At 48.2% G+C, this 19,225-nt stretch overlaps 1 protein-coding gene across 1 annotated transcript in view; it reads left to right on the forward strand.

Annotated features, from left to right (window-relative positions):
- The window catches only part of GTF3A (general transcription factor IIIA), a 32,701-nt gene that overhangs the window by 3,599 nt on the left and 9,877 nt on the right, over positions 1 to 19,225 (forward strand). The window contains exons 3-4 of the mRNA XM_054255055.2: positions 15,818 to 16,263; positions 18,396 to 18,496. Coding sequence (XP_054111030.2) covers positions 15,818 to 16,263; positions 18,396 to 18,496 — 547 coding nt within the window. The remainder of the gene's footprint in view (positions 1 to 15,817; positions 16,264 to 18,395; positions 18,497 to 19,225) is intronic.

Here is a 19,225-nt window from a genome sequence, read left to right on the forward strand (position 1 = left end):
ACCCAGGCTGTAGTGCAGTGGCACGATCTCAGCTCACTGCAATCTCCACCTCCTGGGTTCAAGCAATTCTCCTGCCACAGCCGCCCGAGTACCTGGGACTACAGGCGTGCGCTACCACGCCCAGCTAATTTTTTTTTTTTGTATTTTTAGTAGAGACAGGGTTTAACCATGTTGGCCAGGATGGTCTCCATCTTCTGACCTCGTGATCTGCCCACTTTGGCCTCCCAAAGTGCTGGGATTACAGGTGTGAGCCACCGCACCCAGCTGTATTTATTTATTTTTGAGACAAGGTCTCCAACACCAGGCTGGAGTGAAGTGGTATGACCATGGCTCACTACAGCCTTCACCTCCAGGCTCAGCTGGTCCTCCTTCCTCAGCCTCCAAGGTAGCTGAGACTACAGGTGGGTGCTACCATGCCCAGATAATTTTTTTGTGGAGAGGAGTTTTGCCACGTTGTCCAGGTGGTCCCAAACTCCTGGGCTCAAGTGAACCACCCACCTCAGCCTCCCAAAGTACGAGGATTACAGGCACGAGCCACTGCACCTGACCAAAAGACATTTTTAGATATACAAGGTTTCCCCAGTTTCCCTTCCTGTGTCGACTCCTCCCATCCCCAGGAAGCTACAGAGCATTCCATCAAGGCAAAAAAGTAAACCAGGAAAGACAAAGACTTGGGCTCCAGGAAATAGGAGAGGGGCAAAGGGAAGCCCATGAATAATATAAAGAAGGGATCCCAGGATGAGGGCTCTGGAGCAGGTTCTGGGAGCAGGTTTCCAGTTCACGTGGGAATAAGTCAGAAGTGCTCCAGGAGAGGCCAGGTGCAGAGGCTCATGCCTGCAATCCCAGCACTTTGGGAGGCCAAGACTCCTTTCGAGTCAGGAGTTTGAGAAGTGCTCCAGGAGAAATTTCTCCCAAAGGTAAAATTGGTCAAATACCTGATGCAATATTAAGCTGTGACTCACTCAGTTGAATTTGTGATAAGTTTATAAGACATAAAAGACCAGATAAACAAACAAAAAATAATTTTAGACTCTGGGTAAAATAAAAAGATTTGCAAGAAGGAAAGCGAAATCACAGTTTGCCACCTAGATAGCAGTGGTGTAATCATATTAGTATAAATACTGAAGACAGGTCTAACTAAAATTATGGCATAAGAGATAGACTCTGAAACATACTGTTTATGTTCAAATCTGTATCCACAACCTACTAGCTGTGGGACTCAGTTTCTTTATCTGTAAAATGGGGATCATTGCAGAACTTGTTATCTAGGGCTTGAGGGAGTATTGAGTGAATTAACATGCATAAAATGCCTAGAGCAATGCCAGGAATGTAATAAATTCTATATAATAACTTATTACATAGTTTGTCTTGTAATAATATCAGGAAATGGAGAGAAAGAGGTGAGCTGAAGGTGGGGGTGGGGGTGGAGGATGGGAACTTAATTGTCTGTCATATTCCATAGAGGAAAATCAATAGAAATGCCTAAAACTGAAAAATCAGGAAGTAGCACCATAGGAACGTTATTTAGAGATCTGAAGGAACCTAGGTGGAAAAAAGCTAAAACAAATGTAGAATGAATGGTTGCCTCTGGAGAACAAGAACTGGAAGGGAATCCAGCGGATGATGCCACATCGTTTTTCACAATAAGCTTTATAAAATGATTTGACTCTGAGTTCCCCAGAAGCAGACCCTGAGATGGAGATGGGTGTGCAAGTGATTTATTAAGGAAGTGCTCCCAGGGGAAACTGGTAAGGGTGGGAGAAGCACATCCCAGACTGCCCTGGAACCTGCTCCAGCTCCAGGAAGGGATGCTGGGCTCTGTCACTCCCTCCAGCAGCTCTGGAGGGCCAGGCACTGAGATGGAGAGGGTGGAGGGCACCAAGGGCACAGGCGGAGAGGCTCCTGCACCTCAGGGCACCCAGAAGGCTGGTGACCTACCTCTGAGATGTAAGAGGATCTGAGAGGACTTGGGTGGTAACCTCGACATACCTGCAGGTCCTGAATATAGTTCAATATGTTGCAATTTGCATCTCCCAGCCAGACTTTTCTAGATTTGCACATCACATGGGATGGACAATAAACCTAACTTGTTCAACACAAGGGGTCCTAGACATCTGTGCAGGTGAGTGCTGATGTGCAGCTTCCCAGGAAGATTTGCTTTGCTTTTCCAGGTACCCAACAACGTGTGGGCCTTCAAGCTTGAAGGAGAAGAACGATTGTGGGGTAAGGTCCTTTCTTAAACCCCTGAAATCATTCCATAGAGACAGCCATTCCTTCCATGTGGGCATTTACATTATGAGTGGGCTACATTCTGGAGATTAAGTCTTGTTTATTGCCATGCCTTTTGTTTGTTCGTTTGTTTGCTTGCTTTTTTGAGACGGTGTCATGCTTTGTTGCCCAGGCTGAAGTGCAGTGGTGCAATCTTGGCTCATGATAATGCAACCTCGGCCTCCCAGGTTCAAGTGATTCTCCTGCCTCAGCCTCTTGAGTAGCTGGGACTACAGGCACATGCCACCACTCCTGGCTAATTTTTGTATTTTTAGTAGAGATGGGGTTTTACCATATGATCGGGCTGGTATTGAACTTGACCTCATAATCCACCCACCTTGGCCTCCCAAAGTGCTGGGATAACAGCCATGAGCCACCACGCCTGACCATATTACCACTCCTATATAATTTCTTCAAGTAAAAATACTAGTGCTTCAGTAAAGTCAATTTTAGAAAAATTAAAATATTCAGAGTATTTTTTTTTGCAAATACAGACAGCAACAAAAAATTTCTTGTTGCTCAAAATAACTTTGAAAGAGAAAAACTGGCCCTTTAATTTTCTCCAGAAAACTATAACCTAAATTTCTCCCAGATTTATATGCTTCCATTTATTAAGCAAAATAAGCTAAAGAGAAGCTTAATCCAAAGGCTGTATGTGATATGAGCAAAGCTCGCATGGAGTCTCTCCACCAATCCTGCTATAAACAAGCGACTTCACACGCCAATGCTTTCAATACTTTTTACCACTAATACGGCTCTGGCCCCAGTTGTCGCAATGCCTTTAATAGACAGCGGGGAACTGGAAGATTCTGTGGCACATGCCCTGAGCATCACCTTGGGGCTGGCACAGCATGCCACACAGAGATGCCCAATAAACATCTGAAAGATGGCCGGGCATGCTGGCTCTGGGATTATGTCTATAATCCCAGCCCTTTGGGAGGCCCAGGCGGGTGGATCACCTGAGGTCAGGAGTTTGAGACCCGCCTGGCCAACATGGCAAAACCCTGTCTTTACTAAAAATACAAAAAATTAGCCAGGCATGGTGGTGTGTGCCTGTAGTCCCAGCTACTTGGGAGGCTGAGACCGGAGAATCGCTTGAACCTGGGAGGTGAAGGTTGCAGTGAGCTGAGATCACGCCATTGCACTCCAGCCTGGGTGACAGAGCAAGACTCCGTCTCAAAAAAAAAAAAATCTGAAAGAACAAACCCGAAGCCATTACATTCAGGGTTACTCATTGTCACTGCTACCATAAGCAAATGTCTCTCTGTGGCAGTCACTGAGGGAAGTGAAGCCACGTATAAGAAAGCCACTTCCTATGCACAGGATTCCTTGTCACAAATGATCCCATGATAACACAGGCTCCCTTCCAGAGGATCCTGGGCCACCCATTTTTGGGATGCTGGAAACAGTCACCAGCTCCAGAACTTAAACTGTGACAATGAAGACCAACTGAAAGATCTAAAATTTCAAACCAGGTTGCTATCCCCATCCCATCTCAGCTGCCCTAAGTTACTTTTGAAAAATCCTTTTCTCCTGGGTGCCATGGCTCATGCCTGTAGTACCAGCACTATGGGAGGCCGAGGTGGGAGTGTTGGGGTTCAGGGGAGACCTTAGCTCCCATGAGAGGACGTCTTTCCAAGGGTCTTGGTTTCCTGCTCTCTCAAGAATGAGAGTGTGGACCAGGTGCACTCACAAAGTAAATACCAGACCCCAAACAGAGTTTTTGCAGAATGAGAATTTATTTAGGTAGAGAAGGAAAAAAAAGGAGAAGAAGAGAGAAAACTTCCGCACGAGAGAGAGAGAAAATGCGGAAGGGGACTCCAGAGGGGAAATCCAGGAAAGAGAAAGAAGGCTTCCATGAGAGAGTTTGTGGAAGGAGATCCAAACATGAGTCCCAAGGGGTGTGGAAGGAAGGGGACTTTTAACATGGGAGGAACCCCCACCTTCTCGATGACCTCTGGCCAATGAAAGGAGTTCCCTAAAACTTCTACTGAAGTGATTGACTTTTGACCCTTTCCCTCGCTGGAGAAGATTAAAACAGATACGGTTAAATCTCCCAGATGGAGAGAGATGGGAGTGGGGCATGGCACTGGGAAGTTCTTGCTCTTAAAACTACGCCCCCTTGTGGACCTGGAAAGAGAACACATTACCTCAGGAGGATCATTTGAGCCCAGGAGTTCGAGATAGGCCTGAAGCAACATAGTGTGACCCCCATCTCCATGAGAAAATTTAAAAGACAACCACGCAGCTGTAGTCCTAGCTACTGGGGAGGCTAGGCGGGAGGACTGCTTGAACCCAGGAGTTCAAGGCTGCAGTGAGCCATGATCACTACCGTACTACAGCCTGTCTTGAAAGAAGGGAGAAAGGGGAGAGGGGGGAAGGGGAATGGGGGAGGGGAGGGGGAAGGAGGGAGAGGGGAGGGGAAGGAAACGAAAAGAGAGGAGAGGGAGGGGAGGGAAGAGGAGGGGAGGGGAAAAGAAAAAGAGAGATCCTTTCTATTCACCTTGGGAGCAGGAATTCTTAACCTGGGGTCCGAAGTGCATGGAACAACGTGACATATTTTTTTGCTTCTGTGTGTATATTCTGGGGAGGCGACCCTGGGATGGTCCTCCAGCTGTAGAGATACAGCAATGCAGTGTAAGGGTGACAAAGGAAGAGGTTTTGGTGTGCTGTATTTTTTTTTTTTTTACATTTGCTAAAAGAGATGCCCATAACCCTATCTCCATTAGGAAAAAGTGACAAAAGGCCTGCAAAGGTGAAAAGCTGAACGGAAACACTTCATTCCATCCCATTCCAGCTGCAAGTAGGTGAAGGCATATTCTCTTTTTCTTTTCTCCCTCTGGATGGGGAGGGGCAGTGCACAGACAGAAGAATCAGCAACCGTGCCTACATCTGCTCTAATCCCTGTTTTTAGGGAATGGAACATATGAGACCAGCTGTTTTCTATTCTCCACAGGTAAAAGAATATTTATGGGAGTCCTGTTGAGATTCTGGGGCAAGTTTGTATCACGTAAAGTAGAATAGTGGTTTTCCAAGACACATCCTGCGAGTTCTCAGACGTGACTCCAGATGTCCCAAGGAGAACAGAAATGCTTGTTGTTCTATCCCTTCTCCATCCAGCCCTATACTGCAAGAGAGATGGTTCCTATCTCTGAAGCTGGCTCCATAGACAAGCAGAAAAGGACCTGACTAGCCTGTGCTTTCCTCTTTTGTCTTACATTGCTGTTGAGATCAACATAGAGGCTGGGAATCTCCTCAACATGAACTTTTTTTGAGTAAATAGGAACAAACCCAATAGTTTGAAAGTTCCAAGAGGAAGAGAACTTGCCTCAAGTTTTAAGTCTTTCCTTGCAGGGGCTGGAGGGCACCAGGCACCTGGTAGTCTGGGCTGAGAGCCTGGGCTTCTCCATCCTCTTCAGGAGGTGAAGAGAGATGGATGGATTCTACACCTAAAGTAAGCCGAAGCAGAAATGGGGCGAGGGCTCCCTACAGGTGACTGCTCACCTCTGCCAGGGGCATCTCTGGTCGCTCAGAGTAAAAAGCTGTCAGAGGAAATTTGCAAACACAAAGATCTTGCATGTGCTGTGGATGGAAACTGTGCACATTCAAGCACCTGACCCTGTGGGTAATCAGAGAGCAATTAGGCCTCGCTCACTAGATGGAATCTGGCCACCGCACTGAAATGGATTTGAAGTGGATGGCAGTGATTAAGCCCACGCCTGTGGCGGTACCCTGCAGGGGCAATTATAGCTGCAGGAAAACGTGATGCTCCGACCAAGTGAGAGGAGGGCTAATTAGAGGAGCCTGGCCAGAATCACGGATGAGCCCATCATCAAGAAGGCAAGATGGTACTGTGTCTAAGCACCACCTGCTAGATGACTCCAGATAAGCAAACGTCCAAGGGAAGTAGTGGGGAACATTCAAAGAACAGACCCTGAGAGAGGGTGAGAAATCTGCTGATGAGTTCGGCTGAGAGCCAGGACAAAGGCACAGGCAACAGCCTGGGGGACCTGTCCTAACTGGGTTATTAGACAATCAGTGACTCCTTGAGGCTTCCTGGGAGACTGAGGTGTAGCAGGAAAGTGGTCTGGAAGTGAGATTCTTTCTTGCTCAATCCAGAGGCCAAGTGGAGAGCACGTTTTTAAACCCTTGTCTTCCAGCTCACCCTGCCAAGGTAATGGTGCTCATCCACACATTCACTTTCTGTCTGGGCCAATATTTGAGAATCTATTGTCAGAAACCATTCACAGATGGGTGGCACTTTGTCACTGACAAAGGTGTTCAGGCAGATCTTAATGATGATGGTGCAAAGAGCTAACATTTCCTGAGCAATTCCTCTCTGGTGTGCATTTTGTTATGTACTTTACGTGTATCTTGCTGTTTTTTTTTTTTGTGTTTTTTTTTTAGGTGGAGTCTCACATTGTCCCCCAGGCTTGAGTACAATGGTGCAATCTTGGCTCACTGCAACCTCCACCTCCCGGGTTCAAGCAATTCTCCTGCTTCAGCCTCCCCAGTAGCTGGGATTACAGGAGTCTGCCACCATACCCGGCTAATTTTTTTTTTTTTTTTTTTTTTTAGTAGAGACAGGGTTTCACTATGTTGGCCAGGCCAATTTTGAACTCCCGACCTCATGATCCACCCACCTCGGCCTCCCAAAGTGCTGGGATTACAGGCATGAGCCACCATGCCCGGCCACGTGTATCTTCTTGTTTGATCCTCACAAACTGGGAGGTGGGTACCATTATCATCGATTGATGAGGCAAAGAGAGGTTAACTTGCCAAGACCTCATGGGATGTTTGTAACACCCAGTGAGGCAGGCAGGGTCTCCTCCAGTCTGTAGAAGAGGCTGTGTGGCCTGGATAGAGTTGAGAGTTGCTCAAGGTCAGACTCAAGTGACGAATGGCAATTAGGGTCCAAGCTGAAGGTCTTTCTACCATGCCACGTGGCCTATGAGAGGAGAAACAGAGCATGTGGTCTGCCTCTTTAAAGGTGTGTTTCAGTGGTGACGTCCTGGTTCCTTGCCTGACCTGCAGGGACAATGGCTCTCACTGGCCACTTTGGCTCTGCTGCATCCATCCGGGAGGAGATAACATTGAAGACGGCAGAAAAACTGGAATATAAGGGAATCACCCATTGAAGAATTTTCCAGGAAAGTCCACATTTGAGACAGTTCATGCAGTTATCACCATAACTACGCTCATTCTTGTCACACTGTGTACAGTAAGTCTTCGCTTAATGTCAATATGTTTTTGAAAATCATGACTTTAAGGGAAATGACATGTTTGATCCTCAGAGAAGGTAATTTCTAAATGTTGATGGCAAAAAGAAAATTTTTTTCTTTCAAAGTTGTTTTCCTTAGAGTTGCAGTTTCCAAGAACCTACTGAATTTATTTATCTATTTAATTAGAGACGGAGCCTTGCTCTGTTGCCCAGGCTGGAGGGCAGCCGTGTGATCCTGGCTCACTGCAACCTCCACCTCCCGGGTTCAAGCAGTTTTCCTGCCTCGGCCTCCCAAGTAGCTGGGATTACAGGCATCTGCCACCATGCCCAGCTAAATTTTATATTTTTAGTAGAGATTCGCCATATTGGCTAGGCTGGTGTTGAACTCCTGACCTCAAGTAATCTACCTGTCTCAGCCTCCCAATGTGCTGGGATTACAGGCATGAGCCGCCACACCGGACCCTACTGACATTATGAAGTGAGGTCTTACTGTATGTGATTTGTGGTTAGGAAGAAATTTTGTAATGTGGCTGGATTTTGTGTCAGAGCCCCAACCCCTGCCAGAATCCCCTTTGTTCAAATGCTCTCTCCCCCATGTGAGTGAGTTCAGAACCACCAGGCCTGGAGTTATTTTGTGGCACGAAAAGCCTTGACTCTGTGTATTAGTTATGTGGCCTAACGAGTTACCCCAAAACGCAGTGGCTTCAACCAAACACACATGTATCATCTCATAGTTTTTGTGGGCTCAGAAATCAGGGCACGGCTTAAATGAATTCTTTTTCAGGATCTCTTCCAGGCTGCAATAAAGAAATCAGCCGGAGTTAGTGTCTCATCTGAAGGTCTGACTGCAGCAGAAGCCAATTCTAAGCTTGCATGATTGTGGCAGAATTCAGTTTCTCCTGGGCTCCTGACTGAGGACCTCTGTTCTGAGTTGGCTGTTGCTCAGAGGCCACCATCAATTATTTGCCTTGGGTGTGGTGTCTCACATCTGTAATCCCAGCACTTTGGGAGGCTGAGGTGGGTGAATCACCTGAGGTCAGGAGTTCGAGGCCAGCCTGGCCAACATGGTGAAAACCTGTCTCTACTAAAAATACAAAATTAGCTGGGTGTGGTGGCACATTCCTGTAACCCCAGCTACTTGGGAGGCTGAAGCAGGAAAATTGCTTGAACCTGGGAGGCGGAGGTTGCAGTGAGCCAAGATTGCGCCATCACACTCCAGCCTGGGCAACAAGAGCGAAGCTCCCTTTCAAAAAAGAAATTATTCGTCTTGTAGACGTCACCAACAGGATAGCAGGTTAAAGCAAAGTGTGGAAGCCAAGAATGTCAAGGAGGCAAGGAGGAGAGTCTGCTAGCAAGATGGGAAGTCCCAGCCTTCTATAATCTAATTGCAAAACATAGACTACCGTTTTTTGATTGCTTACTATGTGCTGGGCTGTGTGTCAAGCACCTCACATGAATTATCTCATATGATTCTCACAACAAGCATGTGGCGTAAGTATTATTATCTCCATTGTACAGAAAACCTGAACTCTAGACGGATTAACTATCTGGTTCAAGGTCAAACAGTAAATGCCAGAGCCAGGATTCAAAGTCAGGTCTACCAACCTCCAAAGCCCATATGCCTCCAGCCACCGTTACTGAATTGCCATTTAGCCTGAACACTCCCATTTCCTCTACCTGCCGCCTTCTTTTTGGTTCCATGGTCACCCCCTGGAGTCCAGACCTCCTACTCTGGGGATGTTGATGATACTGTGTGCCTTCCTCCTCTACGACTCTCTCCTAATCCTATTCCATATTCTTGTTTGCTTTAGGACCATATTTATCCCATTAAGCTCTGACTCAAAAAGTTATCACTACCTCCCTCTTTCTTATCATAGAACGTTAGAGCCGGAAGTATCACATTCATCTTGCCAACCTCTAGCTCAAAAAACGTCTCACCATCTCCCCATTTCCTATCGAAGAATCAGAATGTCAGAGCTGGAAGGGATCTTGGCTTTCTCTTTGATGCAACTTCATTCATCAGTTGGAGAGTGGTAAGGGGGAGGCTAACGTGAATTTCCACAGGCTATGCCCATAACAAAATCACACTCACTCAGATGGTGTGGAAAGAAGGCCCAGGCTTGGCAGGATAATGGGAGAACTGGGGAGATGTGGAGCCATTTGGGGGAGAATGGCCCCTGAGTGGGGCTCTTTCCCCATGGCTGGGGGTGGCTGGTTTGCTCCCTGGACACTCCTTTTCTGATGGAATCACATCTGACTTTGTGATTCCATCACATAGTCCTCTATGGGAGCTAGAGGACCGGGGTCTCCTCTGGGTCCAACTGAAAATGGGGATGTAAAATCAGCAGTGACAGATCATTTAATAAAAGCCGCGGGTTCATTCAGCTGGGTGGATGGTGGCACTGCCCATGGAGACAGGGAAACCCTGAGGTCAGGGGGAGAGTAGTTTTGAATATGCTGACGTTGAGGTCTGGGAGTCGTAGATTGGGACTGGAGGCAGTTAGATGAACAAGAATGGCAAAAAATTGGCTGTTGAAACTGGCTAATAGGTCCAAAGGGCTTCTTTTTACTACTGTATTTTTATATATGCTTAAAATTTCTGTTTTAAGCACATGCAAAACGCTTGTATGATGAAAGTGTGAACAGGCAAACAGGAAAAAGAGTATGGACTAATCTTTTCAGTGAACTTGGACATGAAGGAAAGGAGTGAGATCCAGCAATGACTATGAGTGGCATGAAAGGGAGTTGTCTGATTAAGAGATGAGACAATAATACAGTTTGAATGTTTCTCCCTCCAAATCTCAAATTTGATCCCAAATTGAAGGGGATCAAGTTGTTAAAGGTGGGTCCTCAAGGGAGGTGTTTGGGTAGTGGGGGCACATTCCTCATGAATCGCTTGGTACCACTGCGAGGTAGGCCGTGAATTCAGAAGCAAGTTCTGAGTTCTTGTTCTGTTAGTTCATGCGAGAGCTGGTTGTTGAAGAGAGCCTGGCACCTCTTCTTCTCTCTCTTGCTCCCTTCCTCTCACCATGTGATGTCGTCTCCTCTCCCTTCCGCCATGGTGGAGGATTTCTGAGGCCATCACTAGGAGCAAATGCTGGCACCATGCTTCTTGTACAGCCTGCAGGACCATCAGCCAAATAAACCTCTTTTCTTTATAAACTACCCAGCCTCAGGTATTCCTTTATATCAATGCAAAATGGACTAAGACAAAGAGACTTGAGCATGTACATTGGCTGAGGGGAAGCATGGGCAAAGAGGGTGTATCAGTTAGCAACTGTCACAAAACTGCTGCATAACAAAACTACCCTAGAGCTTTGGCTTATACCCACTTATGGTCACAGATCACAGCTGGCTGATGGTCAGTGGGTGGGAGGTGGATCAATGCCAGGCTCAGCTGGGACGACTCAGCTTTGTCCCTCGTGTCTTTCTTCTTCCTGGGACAGACTAATGCAGAAATGTAGTCCCTGTGCAATAGCAGAGCACGGGGAGCAACACACGAGCTCTCTTGAGGCCTAAGCTTAGAACCTGGACACTGTCAGTTCCAACTTACAGAACCAAAGCACGTCATGTAGATGGACTAATGGACAATGGGTAAGAAAATATCTCCACCCTCCTTTAAGGGCAAAACAAAGCCACATGGCAAAGGGCGGCTAGTACATGACATTTACTCACTTGAGCAGGCACACAGTAGTTCTGTTTAAGTTCACCTTCAAGGTTGACCTTCATGACTCACAGTTTTATCCCCTCCAGAAGGAAGCTGTTTGGGCCTAGGGAAGAGCTTGAACCCCAACTGGGCCAAGTTTCTCTTTCAGGGGTCACTAGCCATAGGGAGTTAAGGGAACAGATTACATAAGGTCTCGGCTGCTTGGGTGGAGGGAAAGCCCTCGGAAAACTACTCTCACAGGGGCAGAAACTCAGCCTTACACATGAAGCTGATCGCAGAGAAAAGAGTGGATAGACAGGCAGAGGTGAGGAGGGGCCGGGGCCTGCGAGGACTTGAAACCTGTGAGGGTAGGTGGGCAGAAAGGAGGAAAGGGAAGATCAGGGGAGGGAAGGGAGGGAGAGCTTAGCAACACACACACGTGCACACAGGACATGAATGCAGCAGTCTAAGAGGTGCCTGAAGAGCAAAGTGGGAGGGAAACTAAGGAGGACAGCAGATCCCTAAGGCAACAGACTGAGACCCAAAGCACCTGCAGACAACTCTCCCATCCTGAGGCCCTTCTGTAGTTGGTCCCATGAGATCCTGTTGTATCCTTCAGTAGCTCCGTTGTCATTAGATTCGTTTGAATGGAATTATGTTCCCTGCACACAAAATATTCCTTGCTGAAGACATTCATGTAAAATCTGTAAGGCTTCACACAATAAGTTCATAGTTGTTCAATCAACTAACAAATGATAAGGTTAGCCCTTCGTGTATGGATGTCGTCTTGCTCCTGAGGACTCGAAAAGAGTATCTTCCAGTCCCTACCCTTATAAAGGTTAAATCAAGATCAGGGAAATAAGAAATTATGTGCCTGAATAGTTATAAATAGCCCAACATGTTTGAGGGTTGCTGTGGAAAGAAAGGGCCACAAAAGTTCAAAGGAAGAAAAGGTGGGTGCGGGTTGCAGTCATCAGGTGAGGCTTATCTAGAGGAAGCAGAAGTTGATCCGAGCCTGGAGCTGAGCCTCAGATAAGTAAGGGCCTGGATGAGGCCTGCACCCTGGGCCTCCATGTCCCACCTGAGCATTGTTATCTAATTTGTAGGAATAATAGCAGGAATAAAAATGCTATTCAAATACCAGTCTTGCAAATTTAAACCTGTAAATTCTCAGGTGTTTTAGGGAGAGCACACGGACAGCTATATGCAAGAGAGTCTAAAGGCAGGAGAGTATAAACACAGGAAAATCTGTTGACAGGCTGTTACAGGTGTCAAGGCCTAGAGCAAAGAAAAGCCTAACAGAGGTGGACGAAGGAAGAAGATGGGTAGGACAAGTACAGAAGCCAGCTAGGGAAGTGCAGAGGAGAGAGTAGGTGATACTGTCAATGGTTTCCAACCTTGAGTCAGAGACTCACTTCACTAGTATGGTGGCATCAGCATTTTCTAAAGCTTCCAGGTGACTAATGTACAGCCAGGGTCGAGAGCCACTGTTCTAAGTTTTCGTGACTGGAGACAGAATTACGCCACCATTGACAGAGAGAAAGAGGGCAAAAGGAGGTGTGGCCAGGCAAAGGCAGTGAGATTAACTCACAAAAAATGTTGAGTTTAAGGTGACCGCCTGACATTAAACAAACCACTTATCATCTAGAAATGTGGATATTAGAAAACCACATCAGGGCCAGTGGCTCATGCCTGTAATTCCTGCCCTTTGGGAGGCCGAGGCGGGTGGATCCTTTGAGGTCAGGGGTTCGAGACCAGCTTGGCTGACATGATAAAACCCGGTCTCTACTAAAAATACAAAAATTATCCAGGTGTGGTGGTGCATACCTGCGGTCCCAGCTACTCAGGAGGCTGAAACAGGAGAATTGTTTGAACCTGGGAGACGGAGGTTGCAGTGAGCTGAGACTGTCCCACTGCACTCTAACATAGATAATAGAGCAAGACTTTGTCTCAAAAAAAAGAAAAAGAAAGAAAAAGAATAACACATTGGGAAGTAAACTGCAGGGAGAAAGGAGGTAGAGCCATGGATCGAAGGGTGAGAAAGAATGAAGTAAAAAGACCAACAGTTGAGTATAGGAATGACCTGGACCCTATTAGCTGCTTTACATGGAGAGTTGTTGGGAGAGCTGTAAGCTGGGGTAAATGTGTCTAGCAGAGGATGGCACATAATAAATGTCACTATTGGTTAATATAATCTCATTTAATTCTAAAAATGGCCCTAACTGGTGGGTATTAACAGTCTCAATTTAAAGATAAGCAAAGAAACTCAAACAGCCTTATCCAAAATCCTACAGTTAGTAAATTTAGAGTTGGAATCCAACGTCAGGGAATTGAGGCTGAAAGCCAGTGTTCACCTGCTATAATACATCAGTGCATAGTGCTAACAGCAAGCTAAAAGGGTGGAAGAACGATTGTCCAAGGAGACAGGACAAGTCAGGAAGGCAGGGGGAAGCCATGAATGTGGCTGTGCTACATGCGGTCAGTGGCCAAGAGAGGCCAAAAGAAAGGAGGATCTCAGAGATTTACCGTGCACTCTGGCCCTGGGCATGAAGCATGGGGAAGAGAAAAGCAGAACCAGCGCAAGGGAACCGTTTCGGACTTCCAGAGTTGTGGGAAGGATGTGTGTAGAATTCTCCCAGTCATGGGGAGGGGCTCCAGTGGCAAGCGAAGAAAAAAAGAGGTGGACTGACGGCATAGACACTCTCTCACAGCCCGGTTATCTTGAGATGGAGGATGAGACAGCCGTTATCACCTTTCCACTTTCAAGATGAGGTGACTGGGGCAAAGGAGTGCTTATGAACTGAGTATTCCAGTTCATAAGTACTCCTTATGAATACTCAGTTCATAAGCACTGATGTTAAGCCCTGGCTTGTTTCTAGAACTGCACTGCTGTGCAGGGACCTGTTCGTCAGATTCCAACAGGGGCTTAATGATTTAGAATAATGCAGGATGTGAAAAATATGAATCTGGCGAACATCCGACAAGTCATCCTGCCAGTTATCTGTATCCAAGGACATTTTTTAGGCATGTGGTCCTCATAAACTAAGATACTTATATTCATTCAGGCCTCTCAAAAGTGCTTCTAAGTTTTAATAGGCACTGAATTACCTGGAGATTTGTTTCAAGTAGGTCATCAAGGCTCTAGGGCAGTGTTCCCAAATTTTTCCTTTTTTTTTTCCAACCACCTGGTTAGTTTGCAGGGGGTGGGGAGGGGTAGGATGGGGAGGCAACTGTATTTACATTTTTAGAGCTCGGGGTCTCACTGGGCTCAAGCGATTCTCCCGCATAGCTGGGATTACAAGCGTGCACCACCTTGCCGGGATAGTGGTTTCCAAACTTTTTTGCGCATTGAAATCACCTAGGAAGTTTCTAGAAATAATGATGGGTGTTTCCCACCCCCGGAAATTGTGATTTAATTGGTCCAAGTATGCTCTGGGCTTTGGAATTTTGGAAAGCTCTACTCCACGTGATTCTGAGCTTAGGAACCCCTGAGCTGGAGCTTGCAGCAGAAGCACGTAGGGCATGCAAGCAAGGAAACGAATTCCAGGCTAGCTTAAATGTTGTAAGGTTAGTGCTCTCCAGAGAGTACTGGAGGACGGGAAACAAGTCCTTTATTTATTTATTTATTTAGAGACGGAGTTTCACTCTTGTTACTCAGGCTGGAGTGCAATGGAGCGATCTCCACTCACTGCAACCTCCGCCTCCTGGGTTCAGACAATTCTCCTGCCTCAGCCTCCTGAGTAGCTGGGATTACAGGCAGCGCCACCGTGCCCAGCTAATTTTTTGTATTTTTAGTAGAGAAGGGGTTTCACCATGTTGACCAGAATGGTTTTGATCTCTTGACCTCGTGATCCACCCGCCTCGGCCTGCCAAAGTGCTGGGATTACAGGCGTGAGCCACCGCGCCCGGCCCAACAAGTCCTTTATTTTTATTTTTATTTTTTTCCTGCCTCAGGTTTATTTGTACAAATAGCACAGGAGGACCCCAGCCCCATGCAGATGGCAGCCCCAGGGGAGTTACACCAGTCCTTCTGTCCTCACATTGGCAGACAAAGATATCTATTCTGAAGCCTTTGTAGGGGCCTGGGCACCTTTGAGAGCCTGAGCTGGAACTGAAACTGGAGCTGAAGCCTGGGCCTTGGTTTGATCCTTGGCCTTGGCCTTGACCTTGACCTTTGGCCGGCAGAGCCTGAGCCCCTTGGCAATGCGTGCCCGAGCATGCTTCCCAAGCTTGGGGTGGGCAATGTAGGCAAGTCGATCGAGCTTGCGGCTGACACCCTTTGGGATCTTGGGCTTAACCTCCTTGGGCTTTATGAGGGCCTTGATGGCCTCAGCTCGTGCACTCATGGCCTTGGCATTGTTGGCCTGCATCTTCTTTAGGCCCTTCTTGTTGTGCTTCTTGGCAAAGCGCATGTTCCTCAGGAACTTGGGGTCCACCCCCTTAAGAGACTCGTATCTTTGTGATCGGGGTTTCTTGATACCATTTCTGTGCCATTTTCGGGACTGGTTGTGTGTGGTGTGGTTCTTGGACTTGGCCATGTCTGCACCCAAGCCGCGGTTCCCGAAGCTCCTAGGACCGGAAGAGCAACAAGTCCTTTATTAAGCAGCGCCTCGGGATTTGAGTTGCCTGTGAAACGCAGTAGCCTTTTGCAGAGGAGTCAGACGACCGCGCCCCTCATCCAGGGCGGGCGGGGCGTGGGCCGCGGCGGGGCCTCCTGGCGCATGCGCGATCTCCCGGAGCAGGCGCGGCCGCAGCGCCGACGAGGGGCGGGGCGGTGCCGAGTGCGCTCCCGGAAGTGTGCCGGCGTAGCGCTAGGGTTCAGCCGGTAGCAGTGGGCCGGCGGCGCCGGTTCCCGGCACGTGGCTCGGCACATGGGAGCGCGCCTTGCCCGGGGCGTGGAGGTGCCGGCGACCTGGATCCGCCACCCGTGGTCGCTGAGTCGGTTTTGTCCCTGACCGTCGCCGACGCGTTCTTCGCAGCTGGCGAGAGCTCAACTCCGTCGCCGCTGCACCCCACGCCGCCGCACCCCACGCTTCCCAGAAGGTTCATCTGCTCCTTCCCCGACTGCAGCGCCAATTACAACAAGGCCTGGAAGCTTGACGCGCACCTGTGCAAGCACACGGGGGAGGTGAGGTGAGGCGAGGCGAGGCGGCCAACCCTGGGCCTAGGGATGGCGATGGCTCGCCGGTGGGCTCTGCCCAGTGGCCTGGTGACGGCGTGTGGCCCCTAGGCAGCCACTGAGGTCGTGCCCAGTGCCAGGGCCTCAGGCCCCGCTCTGCGGTGCTTTCAACTTTGACATCATGGACTTAGGGAGGGAGCTGAGGAAGTAGAGACAAGAAGTGCTAGGACCTTCTTTCCGGGACCTTGATGTCCATGCCAGAGGCTCATGGCTTACTTACTAAGCAATCATTTACCCGTCTATGATCGTGTGGGCCAGCCGAGCACCTCCCGTAATGTGCAAATAAGTGCGAGGTTTGAGGGCCCGCTGCTACTAGACCCCTACCAAATACTGGCCCCTGGAGCTAGTACAGAAGATGGGTTACATGTACCGGGGGTCGTGAAAGCAACATGTGTTCGTTTCTTCATAACTCCACACTAGAGAGAGCAGTGAACACACCAGGCAGGGTTTCTTTTGCCAGGGATCTTAGGTTTCAATGGGTCAGGCCGACCACAGGATAGGTGGGAATGTCCTGCAGTGTTGTGGACAGGAAAGGCCTCTCTGTGTGAGCCGAATAAGAAGGAAGGATCTAGCCCCGCAGACAGTTGAGACGGGCAGAGGGCACGCAAAGGGAGCCTGTGGCCCTCGGGGTGGAGGCAGGTGTGTGTGTTTAGGTGGTAAGTCTGAGAAGTAGGCCCAGTAGGAGTTTGGATTTTATTTTGAGGGCAAGAGAATGTCAGATACTGTGATATGATGTGGCAGCCCATGTGACACACAAGTGAGGAAAACGAGGCTCACGGAGATCAAGGAATCTGCCCAGCTTCCCAGTGTTTGGCAGAGCTAAACTTCACACTGCCTCAGCATAAGGCCCTTATTTCTTAAACCACAGGCCTGCTGTCCATGCCTTTGCCCCTTGCACCTCAATTTATGGGCCACCTCCTCACCCTCTCCAGCACTGGAAGGCGGACCACTTCCTCCTTAAGACCTTCTCTGGTTCTTTTCCTCTTCCTCGTCTGTCCTTTTCATTGGGTCCTCTTCTGCCCTCCGTGTTTTCCACCCCGCCCAGCTGCCTCTTGCAGTCTTATGTAGCCACTGGCACCACTCAGAACATCCTCTATGTTTTGCCCCTCTGCCCTTCCTCTTGCTCATTCTAGCCTCTAAATTCTGGGCTCTGTATTACCAGTAGATCCAAATCAGAGTTTGCCGTTCCTTTTAGACCTGTGTGCTGCATTTTGGATACTGGCACTACCAGTTTTAATACAGGCTGAAAAACTTGGAGTCATTTTTGTTGTCCCAAATCTCTCATGCAGATTAATTTGACAGATGTAATTGCACGCCTGCTGCTGAGCAAGACTCGGTGGCTCTGCCCCTGGTGATACAGCTCACTGTGTTACTTTGCTCCTAGTACTCACGGTGGCCTCGGTACCTCCCTCCTGATGCCTTGGTGATATGCTTTTCATAGTTAGATGCACCAAACTGGTTATTTGGGGTGTGTCTTTGGCTTTTCCTATACGTTGAAAATGAGCTGTCCCCTCCCAACTCCTGGGTCACAAAAGGTGGTTGCATTTAGGATGTTGAGCTGTTTTCTTTGCTTCACTCAGGCGTCTGTGAGCTTTTTCAGGTATGACACACTTTCCTATAGCTGTGCTTGGCATTCTCTTAGCACAGACACTGGGCTTGTCTGGAATGAGACAGGCCTGCCTCGTTCCTCTGCCCTAAGCTTGCTTTTTACACGTCATGCAGTGGCGAGGATCTGTGCAGACAGGCCATGCTACCAGCCAGGGCGTCTTTAAGAGGGGGTTGCTATGGAAGCCTACTGCTAGGTTGGGAGTAGGTTAAGAATGCTATGCCTGCTTATTTCAAATGCTGTTCGTAGAACAAAAATCTGTGCAGTGACTTTGTGAGAAGTTACGGCATTTATGTTGTGTAACGTCGTGCAGGAACACTGCGTCTTGCCTTGGTGTAGCGGGTGTACAATTCCACTGAGTAGAAACCATCTCTGCATAGGGAGCCGGTGGCCTTAACACTAGGCAGTTTAAGCTTTTAAATACCATAGTTACTAATGAGTGCAGGAGTGACATGCTTTTTCTTTTTCCTGCTAGAGACCGTTTGTTTGTGACTATGAAGGGTGCGGCAAGGCCTTCATCAGGGACTACCATCTGAGCCGCCACATCCTGATTCACACTGGAGAAAAGCCGTTTGTGTAAGTAGAGACCTGTTTTTAGGCTTTTGAAGTGGGTTGTGTTGGGCATATAAACCTGGGAAAAAGATTGATTGTTAACTCATGAGGTCGGGAATGTGAAGCCTGGCCAGGCACAGTGTGGTGCGGTGGCTCATGCCTGTAATCCCAGCACTTTGGGAGGCTGAGGCGGGCAGATTGCTTGAACTTAGGAGTTTTGAGACTAACCTGGGCAACCTGGTGAAACCCCTCTCTACAAAAATTTAGTCGGGGGTGGTGGTTCGTGCCTGTCATCCCAGCTGCCCTGGAGGCTGAGGTGGGTGTGATTATCTGAGCCCACTGAGGTGAGTGCTGCAGTGAGCTGTGGTCAAACCACTGCACTCCAGCCTGGGCAACAGAGAGAGCCTGTCTGGAAAAAAAAAAGACGATGTCTTTCATATAGAAGAGGAGACAGGTTTTGAATGTGGGAGAGTGGGTTTTGTGTAGTAAATTCAGGAATGAGTGAATCTGAAGTTCTCTTGAGTTTGCATCCTCTCACTTCCCTTTAAAATACATAGTAAATGAGAAATCAGGCTTGGGAGACACTCAGTTTGGACTAGTTAGAAAATGGTTCCCTGGAAAACTCTTGGCTCTGCATTATCAGGGTCTTTACGAACAGTCCAGTCTTAACAAGCTGCTGGGATAGAGATTTGAGCATGAAGTAGAGCTTTTAGTAGTTTATCACGTGCTGCTTAGAATGAAGTCTTTGCACCA

This window comes from Callithrix jacchus, chromosome 5 (assembly GCF_049354715.1).
Source record: "Callithrix jacchus isolate 240 chromosome 5, calJac240_pri, whole genome shotgun sequence".
In the NCBI taxonomy this organism is placed as follows: domain Eukaryota; kingdom Metazoa; phylum Chordata; class Mammalia; order Primates; family Cebidae; genus Callithrix; species Callithrix jacchus.